This window comes from Mobula birostris, chromosome 26 (genome assembly GCF_030028105.1).
Source record: "Mobula birostris isolate sMobBir1 chromosome 26, sMobBir1.hap1, whole genome shotgun sequence".
Taxonomy (NCBI): Eukaryota; Metazoa; Chordata; class Chondrichthyes; order Myliobatiformes; family Myliobatidae; genus Mobula; species Mobula birostris.
The window spans coordinates 42,678,248-42,699,476 of record NC_092395.1 but is presented as its reverse complement, the minus strand read 5'-3'; the positions used below and the strand labels follow the sequence as shown (position 1 = coordinate 42,699,476).

The 21,229-nt window shown below is 43.3% G+C and overlaps 1 protein-coding gene and 2 long non-coding RNA genes across 5 annotated transcripts in view; 1 reads left to right on the top strand and 2 right to left on the bottom strand.

The window, feature by feature from the left end:
* Positions 1-11,312, bottom strand: part of LOC140188377 (uncharacterized) — a 106,986-nt gene extending 95,674 nt beyond the window's left edge. For all 3 annotated transcript variants that reach the window (XR_011883292.1, XR_011883293.1, XR_011883291.1), the window contains exon 1: positions 10,781-11,312. This is a non-coding gene — a long non-coding RNA (uncharacterized lncRNA). The remainder of the gene's footprint in view (positions 1-10,780) is intronic.
* The window catches only part of LOC140188375 (cysteine dioxygenase type 1-like), a 17,149-nt gene continuing 3,537 nt past the window's right edge, over positions 7,618-21,229 (top strand). The window contains exons 1-4 of the mRNA XM_072244603.1: positions 7,618-8,011; positions 14,322-14,399; positions 15,189-15,349; positions 19,591-19,760. Coding sequence (XP_072100704.1) covers positions 7,842-8,011; positions 14,322-14,399; positions 15,189-15,349; positions 19,591-19,760 — 579 coding nt within the window. The 5' untranslated portion in view covers positions 7,618-7,841. The remainder of the gene's footprint in view (positions 8,012-14,321; positions 14,400-15,188; positions 15,350-19,590; positions 19,761-21,229) is intronic.
* The window catches only part of LOC140188376 (uncharacterized), a 19,268-nt gene continuing 15,522 nt past the window's right edge, over positions 17,484-21,229 (bottom strand). Inside the window, exon 2 of the long non-coding RNA XR_011883290.1 lies at positions 17,484-18,179. This is a non-coding gene — a long non-coding RNA (uncharacterized lncRNA). The remainder of the gene's footprint in view (positions 18,180-21,229) is intronic.

Below are 21,229 nucleotides of genomic sequence, written 5' to 3'. Positions count from 1 at the left end.
CGCTGTCAAAGGAGTTCAAATGCAAGAGGAAAGTGTGCAGTAAATAGCAGGAAGATTGCGGTACAGAGGGATATTGTGGTGCAAGGCCATAGTTCTCTGAAGTGTCAACGTAAGTAGTTTGGGTGGTAAGGAGGGAATGTGGCATGCTTGCCTTCATCAGTTGCAGTAATTAATGGGTATAAAATTTGGAAATAATATTGTAGCTGTAGAAAGCTTTGGTCAGGCCACAGATGGAGAAATGCGGACAATTCTGACAACCACACTATCGGAACGATGTGTAATCTTCAGAGAGAATGCAGTAGAAATTCACCAGGAAGTTCCATGGATTTGAGTGCATTAGCTATAAGGAGGTGTTGGTGAAACTTTGATTGTTTTCTTTGGAGCATTGGAAGCAGAGGGGGTGACCTGGTATAACATTATGAAAAGTGTCAAATGTCAGAGACCTTTTCCCAAAATGGATATACCAAAAAATAGAGGGCATAGGTCAAATTAAGAAAGCAAATTTTTGAAGGAGATTTATGAGACATTCCTTTGTTTACACAGAAGGTGGTAGGTTACTGAAACGTGCTGACAGGAGAGTAGTAAAAGCTGATGCATAACATCTTCTAAGAGGCATTCAGACAGGCGTAAGAATAGGGAAGAAATAGAAGGATGTGCGGGCTGATGGGATGAGTTAGATTGACATCGTGGTTGGTGCAGACATGATGGGCTGAACTGCCTGCTCCTGTCTTGCATTTTTCTGTATTCGATGTTCCGCCACAGAACACAAAACTGTACCCATGTGGCCGAAATTGGACAGCAGGCTGCTGTTTCAGGCGTAAGGACACGGTGTAATCATCCCCGATCTTCTTCACACTCCTGTTTCTCACCTCCCACCATTGACTCTTCTGCAAGGCGATACATTGCTCAGCCTTAATTCTCTGAGGACAATGAGGATTTGCAGATCTGATCGGTGGGGAGGTTGTTAAAGAAATATCTGGTAGGTTTTGGGTTGCTGCTGCTGTTCCGTTGGAAACTTGGTGGCTTCTCTGACCATCAGTTCAAATGAGACACTGACCTCTGGGCAGAAGGGGTCGTGGCAGGGGATGGCTTCAATGCTGCTAGCCTCCCTTCTGTTACTAATCACTTATGTAATAACAGAGGAGGTAACATACAAACATCATTGTGTTTCCCTTTGACTTCTGTGTGGGGTGATGTCAGAGGTGGGTTGGCAATAGTCAGATGAGAGTAAACTTGTGTGGGAGGAAGTGAGGAGTGTGAATGAAGTCACACTCTTGTGTAAATATGTGCACGTGAATGTCTACATATACGGATGTGTGTTTAAAGGTCTGAATGCATGTGTGCATGTAGATGTGCATTTTGGAAGGACGTCTTTTAACCTGGAAAGGGTATTTAAAAGATTCAGAGTATGTTATTGGTGCTGGAGAGCTTGGCTTACCAGGAGAGACTTAATAGATTGAGACCTTTTTACCTGGAGTATACAAGATTCTGGGGTGAATTGAATTGAATTGACTTTATTTCTTATATCTTTCACATACTTGAGGAGTAAAAGTCTTTATATTACATCTCCGTCTGAATGTGCAATGTGCAAATTACAGTAATTTTTAATAAATATTATGTACAGTAAGATATACAACAGAACAGTCAATATAGTTTAGAAATGCAAATGTGTTAGCATGAGTTAATCAGTCTGATGGCCTGTTGGAAGAAACTGTCCTGGAGACTGTTGGTCCTGGCTTTAATGCTGTGGTACCATTTCCCAGATGGTAGCAGCTGGAACAGTTTGTAGTTGGGGACACAGGTCCCCAATGATCCTTTCAGCCCCTTTTATGCACCTGTCGTTGTAAATGTCTTGAACAGTGCAAAGTTCAGATACACAGATGAGCTGGGCTGTCCACACCACTATCTGCAGAACCCTGTGATTGAGGGATGTACAGTACCCATACCAGGCAGTGATACAGACAGTCACAGTACTCTCAACTGTGCCCCTATAGAAAGTCCTAAAGATTTGGGAACTCATGGCAAACTTCTTCAACCCTCGGTGGAACTCCAAGGAACTTGAAGTTGTTCACCCTTCCAACCGAGATCATTGATGTCAGCGGGTATGAGCCTGTCTCCATTCCTCCTGTAGTCCACAACCAGCTCCTTTGTTTTTGAGACATTGAGGGACAGGTTGTTTTCTTGACACCACTGTATCAAGGTGATGACTTCTTCTCTATAGGCTGCCTCATTATTATTTGAGATAAGGCCAATGAATGTAGCATTATCTGCAAATTTAATTAGTAGATTGGAGCCGTGAGTGGTGACACAGACCCAGGGGCTCCTGTGTTGAGGGTCGGGGGCAGAGGTGGGGGAGCCCACTCTTACCACCTGCTGGTGATCTGACAGTAAGTCCAGGAGCCAGTTGCCCAAGGCAGGGTGAAGGCTGAGGTCTCTGAGCTTCTTGTCGAGCCTGGAGGGAATTATGGTGTTGAATGCAGAACAACATTCTCTTATAGAAGATCTGTGACCTTATAGAGGTTTCTAAAGTCATGAGCTGTGCAGATAATTTGGATGACTGAAGGGTAACTTTTTTGCACAGGGGGTGCGGGTATATGAAACAAGCTGCTGGATAAAGCTGTAGGGCCAAGTACAATGATGTTGTTTAAAAGGCACTTGGACAGATACATGAATAGAAAAGGTTTAGAGGGATATGGGTCAAATACTCGCAAATGACTATGACCCCGTGACTCGAAACGGGACTAATTCAGTTGACATGGTCAAAGGGTCTGTTTCCAAGTTGTATAATTCTGTGACACAAGGATATACATATGTGGCAGCATACATGTACAGATCTCCATGATGTACCTGGTCAAATGGTGACATCCAAGATTTACTTGGTTGGGTCTCTCTTTCTAAGGCAAAATCCCAGCCATCTACACCCATACTTTGCAACATACAGTCTTGGCAGATTCTTGCACCAACACCCTTCCTCAGTAACCACAAAGTAGTGTTATATTTACTGAACCCAGCCCATCTCTGACCTTCACCTGGAAGCCTCTCTTTCACTTTAGCAGCTCCTATACACATCCCTGCTGTTTGCATGCCATCGGGAGTGTGCCTTCAGGCGGGAGCCCTGTTGGAGTGACGAGCAGCAAAGCATCAGCAGCGATGCAAAGTTGAAAGATGTAATTTTGGGAAACAAAAAGTCCCCTGTTAATAGGTGATTATGGATCCAGTGCACCAGAGATGCATGAAATCACAAATCACAATAATTTCCTTTTCTGATAACCAGAGTGACTTACCATAAAGTGAAACCTACAATCCCTAAATAGTGAAACAACATTACTGATATCATACAAACTGGAAGGCGTAAATCATTTATAAGATTTCACTTTGTTATTGAGGACTTGCCGACAACAAAAATTCAAAGATCACAGATTCAATCAGATCAAGCATTTCAAAAGGGCAGGAATATTCTAAGAGCTTCATAACAATAACAGACAAATTCAACTGTAAGTATTAAGCAGCAACTTCTATTAAAACTAAACTCCTTACTGTCTCTGTGCTTCGCCATTTATCAGCGGGCTTACAAATCTTTGCCCTGAAGAGCAAGTCCACGGTTGTCTACTGACTCCTTCCATGAAGGCAGATCCACTTCTCTTTATCTTCTCACAACTGGCTTTGGTGAACCACAACAAGCTCTTTCCCGTGGGGGACGTTGTGAAACACTGCCCTGGGTAAACTGAAGATGTCCTCTGTATTGACAGGCTGCAGAGCATGATGCCTGCGAGATTATGGTGCCATTTGACTTGAGATGAGATATTGGTATGTTGATACTGCACACCACGCCACTGCATGGAGGACAGGACAGAGGAAATAATGGCTTTTAGATTGCTCCACTAGACCAGGATCTGAGCCTACTGTCCTCATAGACAGCTCCGTGTGTAGTCAAGCCATAACTTGATGAAGAAGAGGCCATAGGCACAGTAAAAAAGTTCAAGGTCTCTCGAAAGTCCCACATCTCAGGCAGACGAGAGAAGGCAGAAAACTCTCCCTGCCATGCCCGACCACAGTCCCACTCTGAGTAGTCCAAAAACTTCGAGCCTCCGATCAGCCCTCCCACACCGAGTACCGAGCACCATCTCTGCCAAACGCTTCCACCTCAGCCTCTGTCGCCAGCAGCAGGCAAAGCCAGGGAGTTTGATGCCTTCCCTCCGGAAGATTCTCGATCGCCCCGTAACAGCTGCAGCGAACCGGCCTTCAGAAATATCTCCAGATGTTCCTCTGTGCCTTCTCATGTCTGTCTCCATCAAATCAGAATTGCACATGGCATCCTACTTACAAATACGATATCATTTCACCGGAGAGCTGCACACACCGAGTCGCACCACCAACTTCTCCTCCCACTAATACTAGTGGATAACAAACACCAGCACCAACACCAGTGGATAACAAACACGGCTGTCAAAGGATACAGCAGGATATAGATTTCAGTAGAGAAATGACAGATGAAGTTTAATCCAGACAAGAGCGAGATGTCAAAGGAGGTCAAATGCAAGAGGAAATTATGCTGTAAATAGCAGAAAAATTCCTGAACACAGGAATCTTGTGGTTCAAGTCCATTGCTCTCTGTTGCGGTGGTAAAGACGGCATGTGGCATGCTTGCCTTCATTGGTTGGAGTAACGAGAATAAAAGTTGGAAATAATGTTGCTGCTGTAAAAAATCTTTGGTAACTTCAGAGTAACATGTACAGTTCTGACCACCACACTATCAGAAGGTTATGTAAACATCAGAGAGGGTGCAGAAGAAATTCACGAGGAAGTTCCATGGATTTGTGTGCATTCACTATAAGGAGAGGTTCGTCAAACTTGGATTGTTTTCTTTGGAGCATCAGAAGCAGAAGGGGTGACCTCGTATAACATTATGAGAAGCATATGAGAGTTGAATGTCAGACACCTTTTCCCAAAATGGATCTGTCAATTGACTTGACTTTATTTCTTATATCCTTCACATATGGGAGGAGTAAAAATCTTTACATTGCATCTCCGTCTGAATGTGCAATGTGTAAATTATAGTCATTTGTGATAAATATTATGTACAGTAAGTTATACAACAGAACAGTCAAAATAGGTTAGAAGTGCAATCATGTCAGCGTGAATTAATCAGTCTGATGGCCTGGTGAATGAAACTGTCCCGTAACCTGGTCGTCCTGGCGTTAACGCTGAGGTACCGTTTCCGGATAGTAGCAGTTGGAACAGTTTGTGTTTGGGGTGACTCGAGTCCCCAGTGAACCTTTGGGCCCTTTTTATGCACCTGTCACGATAAATGTCCTGAATAGTCGGAAGTTCACATCTACAGATGGGCTGGGCTGTCTGCGTCACTCTCTGCAGAACCCTGCGATTGAGGGAAGCACAGGCAGTGATACAGCCAGTCATGGTGCTCTGAATTGTGCCCCTGTAGAAAGTCCTTAGGATTTGGGGACTCATGCCAAACTTCTTCACCCGTCCGAGGTGAAAGAGGTGCTGTTGTGCTTTTTTCACCACACAGCCCATACATGCAGACCGAGTGAGATCCTCGGTGATGTGTGTACCAAGGAACTTGAAACTGTTCACCGTCTCAACCCTAGATCCAGTGATGTCAATAGGGATGAGCCAATCTCCATTCCTGCTGTAGTCCACAAACAGCTCCTTTCTTTTTGAGACATTGAAGGAGAGGTTGTTTTCTTGACACCTCTGCGTCAAGGTGATGACTTCTTCTGTGCAGGCTGCCTCATGATTTTTGAGATAAGGCCAATAAATCTAGCATCATCTGTAAATTGAATTAGCAGATTGGAGCTGCGGGTGGTGACACAATCATGGTTGTACAGAGAGTCAAGGAGGGGCTTGGGACACAGCCCCGGGGGCTCCTGTGTCGAGGGGCAGAGGTGACGGGGCCCACTCTTACCAGCTGCCGGCGATCTGCAGGAAGTTCAGGACCCAGCTGCACAAGGCAGCATCAAGGCTGAGGTTTCTGAGCTTCTTGTCAAGCCTGGAGGGAATTATGGAGTTGAATGTTGCACTGTAGTCCAAGGACAGCATTCTCTTATATAAGGTCTGTGACCCTACAGAGCAAGATAAAATCATGAGCTGTGCAGATAATTCAGATGACTGCAGTTTTCCCCAGGGTAGTGGAGTCTAAAGCTAAAGGGCATTCTTTTAAGGGGGAACCATCATAAAGGACCTAAAGGGGTAATTTTTTTCACACAGAAGGTGAGGGTAGATGAAACAAGCTGCCGGAGGAAACTGTAGGGACAAGTACAATGATGTTGTTTAAAAGACAGTTGGACAGATACATGGATAGAAAAGGTTTAGAGGGATATGGGTCAAATACAAGCAAATGACTATGACCCTATGACTCGAAACGGGACTAATTCAGTTGAGATGATCAAAGGGTCTGTTTCCAAGTTGCATAATTCTGTGACACAAGAATATACATATATGTCAGCATATATGTAGAGATCTCCATGATGTTTCTGGTCAAATGGTTACATCCAAGATTTATAACTCGTTGGGTATCTCTTGCTGAGACAAAATCCCAGCCATCTCCTCCCATACTCTGCAATGTACAGTGTTGGCAGGTTTTTGGACCTACACTCTTTCCCAGTAACCACATTAACTGAATCTATCTCTGACACTCAGCCCGAAGTCTCTGTTTCGCTCTAGCAGTGCCAATACGTGTTCCTGCTGTGTGCATGCGATCGGGGGTGTGCCTTCAGGCGGGGGCCCTGTTGGAGTGATGAGCAGCAAAGCATCAGCAGCGATGCAGAGTTCAAAGGTGCAAGTTGGGAAACAAAAAGTCCCCTTTTGATGGGTGATTCTGGATGCAAGGCAATCCGTAAATAAAATAAAGTGCTTGAAGTCAAATTACTTTTTTCATGCTTGGATAACGGATGGTGTTTGTGGTATTCATGTCAATCATTTAGCGCACCAGAAATAAAGGAAATCCAAATCGTTGGTGCCTGGGAGATGCTGGTTTCTTTTTGCATCAGCCAGAGTAAATTATGGGAAAGCGAATCTTACAATCCATTAATAGATTAGATTAGTGAGACTACATGTTACATTTAGCTGAGTATCATTGCTGCGCAGTGGCTCTTCAGCAGTATCTCAAGAGCCTGGAGAATGCAATTCAACTATAAAATGTCACTATGTCCGTGAGGACTCGTTAAAAACAACAAAAATTTAAGCGCTTTTTAGCGCAATTTAAGATACTTTGATACAAAAACATGTTTCTGTCAACCTGCAGACCAGATGTTTCGCATGGTTAACTGATAGTGATCGTGATGCACACGCCAATCATTTAGTGCACTACAGATGAAGGAAGTCCAAAGTCCAGAGACTGGGACGTGCCGATTTCCTTTTCCATTAAACAGAATAAATTACGGGAAGGCGAATCCTACAATCCCTTAAAAGTGAAACAATATAGTCATTGCCGTAGCTGTGGAATGCATCCGATATCCTAGAACCTGGAGAATGTAAATAATTTATACAATTTCACTACGTCATCGAGGATGTGTTGACAGTCACAAATTCAAAGCACTTTTAGCATAATTTGAGATTACTTTGATACAAAGACATATTTCAGCGAACCTGCGGACCATATTTTGAGTCAATGCCTCAGAATGCAGGTTCCATGAGTCAATTGTTGCCGGCGATAAGTAACAGGAGCCAATTTAATACATTCCGGCTCCTCCCTCTTTTCTAAGGCCCGCCCATACCTTTGCCCAAACTGTTTATAAACGTTTCTGCAGCTCCTTCGTCTCACATTTCGTTTTTGAACCAGATTTGCCCACCGAGAGGACCAGAATCAAGAAGACAGCAATATGTCTCAAGTAGAACTCCAGGTACCTCAGACTCTTGAAGCCCTGATCAAACAACTCCATATTATATTCTCCAGCGATAAAGTCAATGTGGAGGAGGTGAAGACGCTGATGGAATCTTATAAAAGTAACCCCGCAGACTGGTCCAAATACGCAAAATTCGACAAACACAGGTAACAATTTAAATTAATAGAAATAGGCAGAAGGTATTCTGCAGAGCGGTAGTATAAACAGTGCCTCGGAAACCTGTCTTGGAATTTCAGAAACTGCACAGATAGATCATAAATTAGAAAGAAGAAATCTGGTGTGAGGATGTTGCAATGTTTTTGTTTCAGTTTAAAAGTTCTCTAGAGTTAGACTTCGGAACCTGGGTTAGAATCAGGCACACTGGGCTGTGTATGCTTGTTTCCTGAAAATGAATTTCGAAACATTTTCTTTTCCTTGTTATGAATTGATTGAATTTCACAGTCATATGTAACAGGCAGCTTATAATCGGCTTCTTTCTGTTGTCCCAGCTCACACGTCCGTTTGCTTATGGGTGAAATCTAGATTGGTTGATTAATCCAAGGTTAAGCGTAACAATCAAAGTTTGTTAAAGTGCCTACTACATTGGCTTTGCGAGTGGGACTAATAATTTTGGCGCAACATTACATTTTTATTATCAATAAAACCTCATTATATTTGAAGCACAGGTGATACCATTCGAAAGAGGTACTTTTAAAAAGAAATCACTAATCCCACTTGAAAAACCTTGGGAATCCTGAAGCTGTTTATGTTGTTTAAGGAAAAAGGGCTGCATTCATCGTCGGGATATAATATGGTATGGCATTTATTTTAGTAACTGGTATTAGAGTAAATGAAAGCAAGAGATGCCGAATATGTGCACACCCGTCAAGTGTTCTTCGTCTTAAACAAATCACGCATTTTGCATTCTCCAAACACTGTAATGGAGCAATGCAGGATTTAGAGATTTTGGATTATAATTCCAGGCGTTGAAAACGAAGTCAGAGGAATCCACGGTTTTAAATTGCTCTTTTGGAGCAAGACATCTACACAGTATACTACTCTCATGCTCTCTGTCTGTTAGTGACCTCCAATTAGCGTAAACGGTGCATTACAGCGGCACTTTTTTTGTTCAATCGAATTAAAATGCGCTATCTTACAGAATGCAGGCAAAGTTCAGGGTTATATATTCGTATAAAATTGCTCATTCGCCAAAAATAGACAGGCTGGCTTTCACCCGAGACTCCATCGGCCATCATGGAAATCCGTACGCGACAGCCCGACGCATGCGCACGGCCAGCCTCAGCAGAGACACCTACCGGAGCAAAAGGGCAGGGCAGCTCTATTTCGAGGGGTCAGGTCACATTCTGCTGATCACCATCAGCCTGTGCAGGATTGGGACAGATCTAGCTGCCACCCATCAGTAAGAGATAATTAAATCTTATTGTAGTGACGTACGTACTCCGAGACACCCATAAAACTATTTGCTGCAGTCAAAGGACAGCGGTAACTATATCACATCCATTTAGGAGAGCGCCAACCACATCATCAAGAATAATCAGCATCCTTTGGTGTCAGTGCTTCGTATCTTCTATCCAGCATTAGGGTAAAAAATAATGGTCAGCCTAATTATGCCGCGTGGAAAGGGAAGGGGAACATTATGGTCAAGAGGTGGCGCCAAACGTCGTCGGGAAGCGGCAAGGAGAAGGAGAGAACAAGAATCGGATGAGGCCAGGGCTGCACTACTCCAGGATCAAAGAACCAGGACAAAAAAAGATGAGAGAAGAAGAGACAGAGGAGGAGAGACAGAGGCACGTCTCCAGGATCAGAGACAAACAACAAACAGCAGAAGAGATGAAGAGACAGGGATGAAAGGGCTGCACGTCTCCAGAATGACAACGAGAGGCACAAGGGTGGCAGATAAACCAGAAATGATGCCATCAAAAGTGTCCTTCATTAAATGAGGAACAGCTATATTTGCTTTGCTACGCGTAGTTCTTCTTTAATAAACTGAGGTTTTCTACTTCAGTTTCCAAACCAAAGTGATACCAATAGCATTCAGGAAAATTTAATGTTCATTCTGGTCACATCAGACTCACTACCCTTCTCTCAAAGGGTTCCCCAACGGGTCACCCCGTTGTCTAGCATTATCCTAATACCGACACTTGTCTGAGAAACCTATACAGTTACATTGTAATTTACATATTTAACTTCGTCAAAGATAAATTTAAGTACCTTATGAAAATTACAGTCTCAAAGTCTTGTTGCGGTACTCAGCAACAGAATACGTAATAACTACATCAGGGATCATGTAGTTCTATTTCCCATCTCATCTCTCGCCCAAGGAGCTAGTCACACCGTGTCAGTCATCTGCGCAACAAGTAAGTAGTCAGATTTTGTTTAAAGGAAATTATTGTTTTAAACCTGCTTGAAATATCCGACTGAAGTACTTCCTTTTAATTTTAAAAAATTGGAAATCTGAGACAAACTGAAAGTGTCAAAACGTTCGGATGTGACCCAAGTTCCGAGAAGGACGCTGAAGCGAGACAACAGTCACTGACTTTAATGAAAACTGTTGCAGAATTTAAATGGGGGGGAGACAATAAACGCTAGGCCAGTGATTCCCACGGAGGCGGATACGTGTCCCTAAGGGGCGTTAGGGGAAATAGAAGTCCGCAGGCGGCGTTCAAGATTCGTCGGGGGGGGGGGGGCAGTAAGCGGCACCCTAACTTGAGGCACAAGACATGACCGACCGTGTCAACTCGCTGACTTCGTCAACATTCCCCAGTTGCGTCATTGTTTTTATTTTAATTTAGCCCTGTTAATGATGCATACATACGTACGGCGTGATCTCTGTGGGTGAGGGCGGTGAAGCCTTGAATTCTAATCCTGCTAAGAAACAGAAACTCCAGAAAGTGCGTCAAAATGATGTTACATACCTGGAGTACGGTTTTATTCCGTTCCCGTCAGGTCAGCGACGCCCCACATGTCCGGTTGTTAATGGTTGACATCTGCCTTTCTCGAAGGACAGTGGGTGATGACGATCATCATCACAAGCTTGGGTGGAAGGTATGGAGATCTTGAGATGCCCCCAGTCATCAAGATCCCCCTCTCGGCCTCAAACGTTTGGTACAAAGGAAACCTTCGGCACCAGCTGGGCTGCAGGAGCAGCCGGAAGCATGTTCAATGGCATCCAGCCGCCCTGGCGCCCCACTCTGGATTTGCAGTCTGGGTCCACTCCCGTAGCCTTCGTCTCTCGCGAGCCTGCCTACAATGTAGTGGGGCTATTTACCCACAGCTGGGGACCTGGTTCTCGGGCACAAGGGTGTGTCCACCCACCGGTGGGTCTGCATGCTATGTGTGCATGGCCAGATCTCCTTCCCCCTCCTCCGTAGGTCAGCCTGAGTAGTTCAGTTTCCGTGTGTCGCTAGCAAGGAGGCACTACATGAGGCTGGCTGTTGCAGAGCCTATGTACTGGCAGGGAGAGATTTACACATTCAGCTGAAAGTGAGAGCGACAAGCACTAACCACTATACTACCACATTAGACGCATCACAAGAATCATTTTGTAATACTATGCTGTCTAATGAAGCCATGAAACCATCAAGACTGCAGGAACAATTCCGTGAAAGACACTGAAAAAGCTACTTATGGTGTTACTCAGTTCCGGAAGATGAAAGAAACATTTGAAAAGGGCGGCACACTCGAGCCATCCAAGAAAGCTAAAGTGACTTTGATAAGCTTTATGGCCTTAACTCCGCATGTTGAGAGTTGTCTCGTTGTTTTTATAACTTTATCAACATGATAGCAAAGTGTGGAAAATCTCATACAATTGGTTAAGGGTGAATGATGTCTGCTGTATCAGGAGTGCCTCCTGTTGTTTGTGCACGACTACATATGTATTACATTTGTAAATAAAATCATGCGCGGGGGAAATGACTGTAACCGGTGGGGGGGGGGCAGAGAGAGAGGGAGAGAGAGAGACAGACAGACAGACAGACAGACAGACTCTGACTGGATATTGTTCGTGGGAACTTTGGCTGCCATTAATTTCGTGGGAATCTAAGGCTGAAATCACAGCAGCGCCTCTTAGAAGTTTGCGAAGGTTCGGCTGCATCACAGCCTGGTATGGAAACGCCAATTCCTGTGAACGAAAATCCTACAAAAGTTGAGGATACAGCCCAGTCCATCATGGGCAAAGCCCTCCGCTCCCCGCCAGTGAGCTCATCTATACGGAGCTCTGGCACAGGAAAGGAGCATCCATCATCGGGAACCCCACCACATGGCTCATGCTCCCTTCTCGTTGCTGCCGTCAGGAAGAAGGTACCTGGAGTCTCAGGACTCGCACCACCAGGTTCAGGAACAGTTACTACCCCTCAACCACCAGGCTCTTAAACCAGAGTGGATAACTTCACGCAACTTCTTCATTTGCCCTATCACTAAACTGTTCCCACAACCTATGGACTCATTTTCAAAGGCTTTTTGTCTCATATTCTGGATTATTATTATTATCATTATTATTATATTACTATTGCATTTGCACATTTGTTGTCTTTTGCACACCTGGCTGTTTGTCTGTCCTGTTGTGCGCCGGCTTCTATCATGGTTCTCTGATTTACTGAGTATGCCCACAAGAAAACAAATCTCAGGATTGTATATGGTGATAATTAATTTACTTGAACGTTGAATATACTCTTCAAAGCTTAAATCAGTTCTGAGTGGGTGAGGCTTCTGGCTATGAATGAGTTATCGATAAGCAGCATGTACTTTGTTTATCTTGTGCGTCCGTGATGATGTCTTTCGAAAGAGAGACTGCGCCACTCCTCAAACAGACATTTTCGCAGTATTTTAACCTTTTATTTTATTTTTCCCTTTTATATTTCTCGACACTCAACCCGGCACGGATGACTCGGGAGCGGACGCGACTGGTTTCGAACCCGATGTTATTGCGCCACCAGCCGGCCCCCACATTTCTTTTCACAAATCTTTTCTTACATTAACTCCAGAGTGGTCAGCTGTAATTAACAAGCTTTTACCTTCTCTCAGCCAGCGCTGCAACTACGTGTTATTCATACGTCCCCAATAGGAAAGCAGATTTACAAATTCACCTCTGCACTGTCTTCCATATTTATTAATATAGAGTCCTGCAGCAGACCAGAGAAATGTGCCATTTGGTTCATCATATCCAGCCAACCATTGCACATATCTACATTAATGCACATTGTATCTGTAGCCTTCTGTGCTGAGACTGAACAAGTGCCAGTCTAGGTACCTCTTAAATGTTGGGATTGGTTCTGACTACATCACCTCTGGCAATGCATTCCAGATAGAAAACAATGCTGTGTGGAAAAACTTTCTTTTGATCGCCTCTAAACCCCCTGTCTCTCATCTTAAACTCTTCTTAAAACTCTTTTATATATATATATCCACCATGTAGAAAAACATTTCTACTATTAATCTTCTCTTTGCCTCTCATAATCATGTGTGCCTCTGTCAAGTCATCCCCAGCCTCTTCACTCCAGAGAAATCAAATCCAGCCTATCCAATCTCACCTGCTAAATTCCAAATGCTGTTTACTTGGTTGGGAGAAATGCAAGTGAGTCCCTGTTTGCCCTGTAAATAATGTTTTGGCCCTTGGATGGTGGGAAGGGAAGAGGTGAAGGGACCAGTGTTACATCTCCTGCAGTTACACGGGAAAGTGCTACACAATAGGAAGCACTTGATGGACGGGGAATACTGGATGACAGAATCGCAGAGAAAGTAATCCCTTTGAAGTGCCGACAGGGCAGGAGAGGGGAATAACAGTTGAGTGGTAAGATCTTCCTGGAGCTGGCTGAAATTGCAAAGGATGATCTGTTGAACATGGAAGCTGGTGGAGTTGGGGGGGGCCAAGAGCCAGGGAGTGGGGTTAAGTGCATTGAGGTGCAGGAACTTGGTGAGGTGCAGTCAAAGGTTCAGTTCACTTTGGCAACAGGAAAGTCAAGTTCAGCTTTATTGTCATGGTCACAAGTTCTGCTGCAGAGGTAAGGTTAGGGTTGTGCAAGTCAGTTCAAGAACCTGATGATTGTAGGAACGAAGCTGTTCCTGAACCTAGCGGCAATGGACTTCAGGCTTCTTTACCTCCTGCCTGATGGAAGCAGCAAGAACAGGGCATGACCCAGATGGCAGGGATCCATGATGGCAGATACTGCCTTCTTGAGGCAGCACCTCCTGTTGATGGATTGGGCTGGGTGATCCACGAAGCCATTATTCTGCAATGCACTATGCGGACTATCTTGAAACAGGAGCAAATACATCCAAGTTGGAGGAATCAGGAGTTGGGAATGGAGATGTTCAGGAGGTCAGGTAGCATCTGTGCTGAAAGAAACAAAGTTAATCTTTCAGGCCCATGATCTTTCAACGGAGGAAGATTGTCATTTTTTTAAAGATCCACTTTTAGCTAATCTCCATAATTAAATGAAATCGATGTTCTTTTTGCAGATATACTCGCAACCTGGTGGATGAAGGCAATGGAAAGTTTAACCTGTTGATCCTATGCTGGGGAGAAGGCCATGGCAGGTACATGAAAGCCAAAGAGAAGATTGATATCACCTTTCAATAGAACTCTTACTTTAATATATTTTCTCTTTTGGGGTCAAGTAATTTTTAAGTGTATAGAAACTGTCCTTGACTCTGGCGGTACATGTCTTTAAGCTTTTGTTTCTTCTGTCCAACAGGAAATAAAAAGATCAGGGTTGGAGGCTTGGTTATGTTGGCTATTTTCATGAAACAGCAGACAGGAGGGGACAGGCTATAGGAATTCAGATTTGCTGATGTGAGGAAAACAGATGGCTGGACATGTTGCAGTGAGAACACCTGGAACTTGAACAGGATATTAATAGGTTGAGTGAGTAGATGAAAATTTGGCACACAGAATTTAATATTGGGAAGTGTGATGCAATGCACTTCAGTCAGCGGAATCAAAAGGCAGCTTCTTATCTAACTGGAGAGAGACTGGGAATGAATGGAATGCAGAGAGATCTGTGGGTGTTTTTGTCCATGAAACACCAAGAATCGATCTGTAAGTGTTGTAATTAAAAAGGAAAACAGCATATTTACCTTTACTGTTAGGGGCTGCAGTTTAAAAACATAGCAATGGAGGCTGGATTGGAGGTACTTACAGAAGAAGTAAATACTCTCTCACTATGGGAACTGGCGCAGAAGAGAAATTGAGGCCTTGAGGCAATAATTATATTGAAGAGTGGGGCAGGTCTATCTCTACTCATACTTTTGTCTGTTCCAATGAAATGTAACCATGCCAGCCACTGTGTTACTTTTCTGAGTACCTCCCTTCTGGTTTATCCGCAGCAGTATCCATGACCACTCCAATGCACATTGCTTCCTGAAGCTACTTAAAGGAGAGCTGAAAGAAACACAGTTTAATTTCCCAGATGCTAATCAAGAGGACCAAGAGCTGACCAAGAAATGGTCGAAAACCTTTCATGAAAATCAGTGTACCTACATCAGTGGTAAGCTTCTCCACTATATCAAGTATCACTTCTGATATGCCCAAAGTGACAAGAATTGTACACACAGTCGTATTAACAACAACTTGCTCACTGCCTGCAGTCCGTGGCTTGAGTGGTCAGTTATGTGGGTAGCACTAACAGAATAATTAAAGAAACACCCATATTTCATATTTCATAAATCAAAACCCTTGTAGCAGATCTTAAATTAAGAAGAAGCATACAAGTTCAGGAAGTTGAATGAAATTCAATAAGAGTACTTGCATTTTTGCATTCTCAGCAAAACTAACATGTATAGAATAATGATTTAACCTTCACAAACCTCTATATACTTTCAATATTTCTCATCAGCTAGCTGGTCTGTGGAATGTCACATGATACATTATGTTAGCACCTTGTATGTATTTCAGCAAATGCTGTATATACACACGCCCATTAAGGTGGTGAGGAAACATTTAGTTGAGACATATTAGTCTTAAAATGATTACTGCCAGTATTAATTGCAGAAAAATTAAGAGTTGTTAAGCAGCATTCTTTTCCCTGCTTTTTTGAGGAGGTTTTGACACGTTGACTATTTGCATGGAAGGTTTTCTAATAACAGACATTTTTATTGCTAACCTGCAACCAATGATACCCCACAGTCACGATGTCATAGGCCTTTGCCCACCAATTTTATGCACCCATGCGCATAAACTCATATTCTTTCCCATTATATTCGATCTGCCGTGTTCTTCCTCCATTCTCTCAGCTTGGCTATTTTCCCCTTGAAACCTCTTTACATCCTCCTCCCTACTTACAACACCACATCGTTTTGTATCATCAGCAACTTGTAAAGTGTGTAATTGGTCTTTCATCCCAATTATTGATACAGATGTCTGTGGGGCACAAGCACCAATCTCTCAGTAACCTAATAGTCACAACCTGCCCACCAGAAAAGGACCATTTATTTCCTTTCTTTTCTTTTTTTTTCCTCTGCTAACCAATTGTCACTCCTTGCCAGAGTAGTTCCACATACTGTTACCTGGTTGATCAACCTCCTTATCGGAAGATCCAGTTAACCATATCCATGGGTTTCTTCCTTATCTGTTCTAATGGTCACAGCCTCAACAAACTCCATTCCAATAGTAAAAGTGAGTTCCCTTTTATAGACCTGTGCCGACTCTGCTCAATCCGGTTATTCTTTTCCAGATGACCTGTTATAACTTCATTATAAATTCCTGCATTTTCCCTTCCACTCTTATTAGCCTCAAATAAAGGCAGCAAATGCTGGAAACACTCAGCAGGTCCGGCAGCATTAGTGGAAAGGGAAGCAGTTAACACTGCAGGTCTGGGTGCTCCGTCAGAACATTATTAATTTATTATTATTATCAGTCAGTCAGAGGGGTACTTCTTTTTATGAACAGTGGAGTCAAATTTTCTGTTCTCTAATCTCAACCATTCCAAAATCAGGAAAACTTCCAAAGTTAATAAGCAATACATTTACTATCTCTAAAGTCAGTTATTTTAGAATTCTGAAATGTAAATCATCGGGTCCTTGGGATTTATCAGCTTTCAGTTTCACCAACCTTTTCTGTAGTTTCTTTTTTATACTGTGTATATCAGTTCCTTCAGTTCTCAGATTTTTAGTTCTCTAGTACTTCTGGCAGAGTTTTGTGAAGGCCGCCATTAATATATTTGTTTCATTTATCTGCATTTCCTTCTCTGCCGTTATAAATTCTAACAACTCTATCTGTAGGAAACCCAAATCTGTTCTTGCTAGTAAATCATCTTTACAGATCAATAAGAACTCTGACAGTATTGACAACTGGATCATTCCCGTTCATTTATTTCTGCCATTAATTCATGGGTGCTACATGCATCTAGAAATAGTATTTTTTAGTTTAGTTTCTTTCAACATTTTTCATTTGATTCATTGTACTGCTTACCTTTGCCTATTTATTTCCCTTATTACTTGTCTAACCTACCAATTCCTGCTTTAGTTCTCTCCTTCCTGCACTTCCCTTAAGATTCCTACCACCCCCACCTCTTACTAATTAGTTTAAACCTATCCAAACCACTCCAGTAATCTAGCAGCCCCCACTCCCACCCCTGTAAGGATATCAGACCCACCCTGCCAAGGTAGAATAGGTTCAATAAGTTTCAATAGGTACATTTAATGTCAGAGAAATGTATACAATATACATCCTGAAATTCTTTTTCTTCGCAAACATCCAGAAAAACAGTGGAGTGCCCCAAAGAATGAATGACAGTTAAAATGTTAGAACCTCAAAGCACCCCTAGCTACCCCCACCAAGAACAAGCAGCAGCAAGGCAGTGACCCCCTCCCACCAGCAAAAAAGAACACTCAAGCGTGCAGCAAAGCTTCAATAAAGACACAGACTTGCAGTACCCCAAAAACTACCTGTTCACCCGGTATTCGACATACCACAGGCTCTCTTTCTCCCTAAAAAGGGAAAAAGAGGTATCCCTGTTTCACAGTGAGAGGGGAGACATAACAGACAACTCACTGATTTACGATGTTAGAAGTCTGTTGCGTTGCTTTTACTGAGCTCTGTGCCCAGAGAGTCAGCACCAGAAAGGCGCAGCTCTCTGGACACACAACCTCTGGCAGCTAACCCGCTGCTCCTGATGTTCCATGTTCTCCCACGACGCTCCAGGCAGGGGCACCAGCCTAGAATCAGGCCGTCTCCACAGCCACGAAAATCCAATACCCTTCCAGGCCGCATCCTTAGGATATCAAAAAGCGACCGATCGTGAGGCGTTGAAAGTGGATCCCATTCCCGCAAAGAACCGAAGTCAGAGTGTATCTCTTGGTCAGGGTCTTCAAAAGAACCTTGAAAGTGGAAAAAAGAGATAACAAAGATAGAAATAGAGCTGTTTCCGAAGATGCGAGCAAAGGAATCACTGTTTAGCGCCACCTTGACTTCGCTCTACCTTTCCAATTTGGTTGTATTGGTCCTCATCTACTCTAAAAAAGGTTCTGATGTCTCATATCTAAAGCTCTGCCCTCCAGTACCATCTCGCCAGATAATTATCCAGTTGCAGTATTCCTTCTTCTATACCAGTTGTCACATGGCAGTGGGGAGAAGCCTAAAAGTATAACCTGTTGTGGCCTAACTCCTTAAATTCCTTTAAATTTGCTTGCAAGACCAAATCCTTTTTTCAAACGATGTCATTGGAATTCATGTGGACCACAACTTCTGGTCACTCATACCCCACATCCAGCTTACTCTGTCATTATTCAGTCACATCCCTGACCCCAGCTGCAGCAGGGAGACAGCATACCAACACTGGGGGAGGAGGTGGGTCACATCTATGACCACAGAAATGACAGACATTTCCCTCTAACTTATAAACCCTGTTACTGTTTTCATCCTACTTCATGTAGGTGAGCCACATGCTGCCAACCTCCAGCTCTGACTCCTGAGCAGCCATGGCCTCACTAATATCCAAAAAGAGAATCTGTCTGCTCCTTCAGATCTGCACAGTGGTCACCTATTCTGTATCTGCCTACCTGTTGTTAAGCTGCAATGTGACCCAAACCTGCTGTCTACAAAGCTCTCAAGCTGTAGATGCACTACAATGACCCCAGCTGCTCCTTCATAACTAGGACTTGAGCTAGAGACTATTCTTGCACATATTGGCCATCGAGGTCACTAGAGATGTCCACCACTTTCAACATGGCACAGGAACGCAAACTGCGCTTGGCTGAGCTACCCTACCGTTCTTTACTTCGCAGCTCAGGACTTATAAAGCAGGAGTTAGACAGTCACATTCACAGTCACAATTTGCTGCCTGTCTTTCGCCAACTTCACTTTTGATGGCTGACGTCATGCTTTAACTCCTTGTCTTTCAATGTCAAGTCCCCCAATGTAAACAGATGTCAGGGTAATAGTTCCCAGAAACTAAGATGATATCAGATTCACCTTTTGGGTGGTAGAGCACTAATGACAAAGCCAGGGCAGCAGGGATGGACTGAATGCCTTTGGGTTTGTGAAGGTTAGCACATCCTATCCACTGTGAATGGGTGATAGCACTGTTTCAATTGCCCGCGAATATATTTGAAACTGAACGGCTGCTGGTGACAATCAATATCACTTGTGCAGGATGTCAAGGGTTCATCAAGACTTGCATTCCAGATTAAACAGAAAAGAAAATATTTGGTAAACTGCAAAGTATTCCACTAAACTAACTGATATGTGCTTTCTCTTCACCTCCACTCCCCTGATCGCCACCAATCACAGACAAGATTGGACTGCACCGTGTGGAGAATGAGAGTCACACAGAGGGTGCTATCAGTCTTCACCTGTACAGTCCACCATTTGACAGCTGCCATTGTTTTGATGAAAAAACAGGCCACAAGCAAAAGGTCAAAATGACTTTCTGGAGCCGATATGGTGAAATAATTCCTTCGGTAAGTTTTAACAAAGAAATTGGGATGAAGAACCGGCAGATAAAATGTGGGATGTACAGTTCTAGAGTTCTCTGCACACTTGCACCTAAGAAGTCCCATGCAAATTTTATGACTGCAACTATGGTTTCTTCTCCATTGACCTATTTCTTAGAACTGTGATATAAGATAAGTAACTCAGTCTCTCCCTGGTAGCTCTATCCACAGGTAAAAAGGTTCCTTTTCCACACTGCATTCTTAGCCAAGTTGGTGGTATAGATCCTAAAATGGCCCTCATTTCCCTATTCATTGGAGACAAAACACTGGATGTAGTACCCCATTCCCAGTTATTCAGTGACTTTTACTTAGAGTACAATATGCAAGGTTTTAAGGTGAGAATGAGACAAGACAGCCATGATGTTCTCCAAGCTTTCCTTCTGCAGTGATGTTCGATGACATTTAAACCATTTAGACAAACTGTTCTCCAACAAGTCTCACCACATTCAGGAGCAAAGTAAAAGTAATTGAAACACAAGTTGTACAAAAAAATATAACCTTGCCACCATTCAGGGTTTCACATCCTTTTGTGCTGCCCACTATAAAATCTAATTTTGATTTCCTTTGGGGGGGGACATTGAGAAAGTATCTAACCTTCATGTAGGAACAGCAAAAGGGAGAAACTAAGCATTGTATGTAGGAATTGTGAGTGAAACAATGCCCAATGGATAGACAATGTTGAAACTGTACAGTGGCGTTCTACCGTATGACGACTGGAAATGATCTCCACACCACAGTGCAATACCACCACCTGCCAACATTCACTGGTATTGCATAATGTTTTGCATTGGTGATTAATGTCAGAATGCATTCTCAGCCATTGTCCCACAGTTAACTACTTACAAATTCAATGCATTGCCACTTCTCATCACTTCATGCAGGGGAAAGCAGATATGAACTCTGTTAAGTCTTGACTATATTTATCTATAGCAATTGCACTCAGTATGAGACTGAAATTCTTTGGAAATTGCAGTCAATAACCTATTTTGTAAAAGTGGAGGGACTAGACCACATGCTTCATTTTTATAGAATATGCATTTGTTTTGTCAACGCGGTATAATGGCTATTAGGTTGTAACAGGTGTAGGATGGATGTCACCACAAGAATTGACTTGCCCGTGGAAGGAAGACGGTATTCATCAATGGGTCTCATGCTGGTTGGAGGTCCATAACGAGTGGTGCTTTATAGGGATCTATGCTGGGACATCTGCTGTTTGTGATATACATAAAAATTACTTGGATGAAAACAAGGGTGGGTTCGTAAGTTTGCAGATTTCATAAGTACTGATGATGTTGTGGATCCTGTAGCAGGCTACCAAAGGGCACAGCAGGATATGGATCAATTGCAGATATGGGTAGAACAATGTCAGATGGAGTTCAGTCTGGCCAGTGTGAGGTGTGGCACTTTGAGAGATCAAGTGTTAAAGGACAATACAC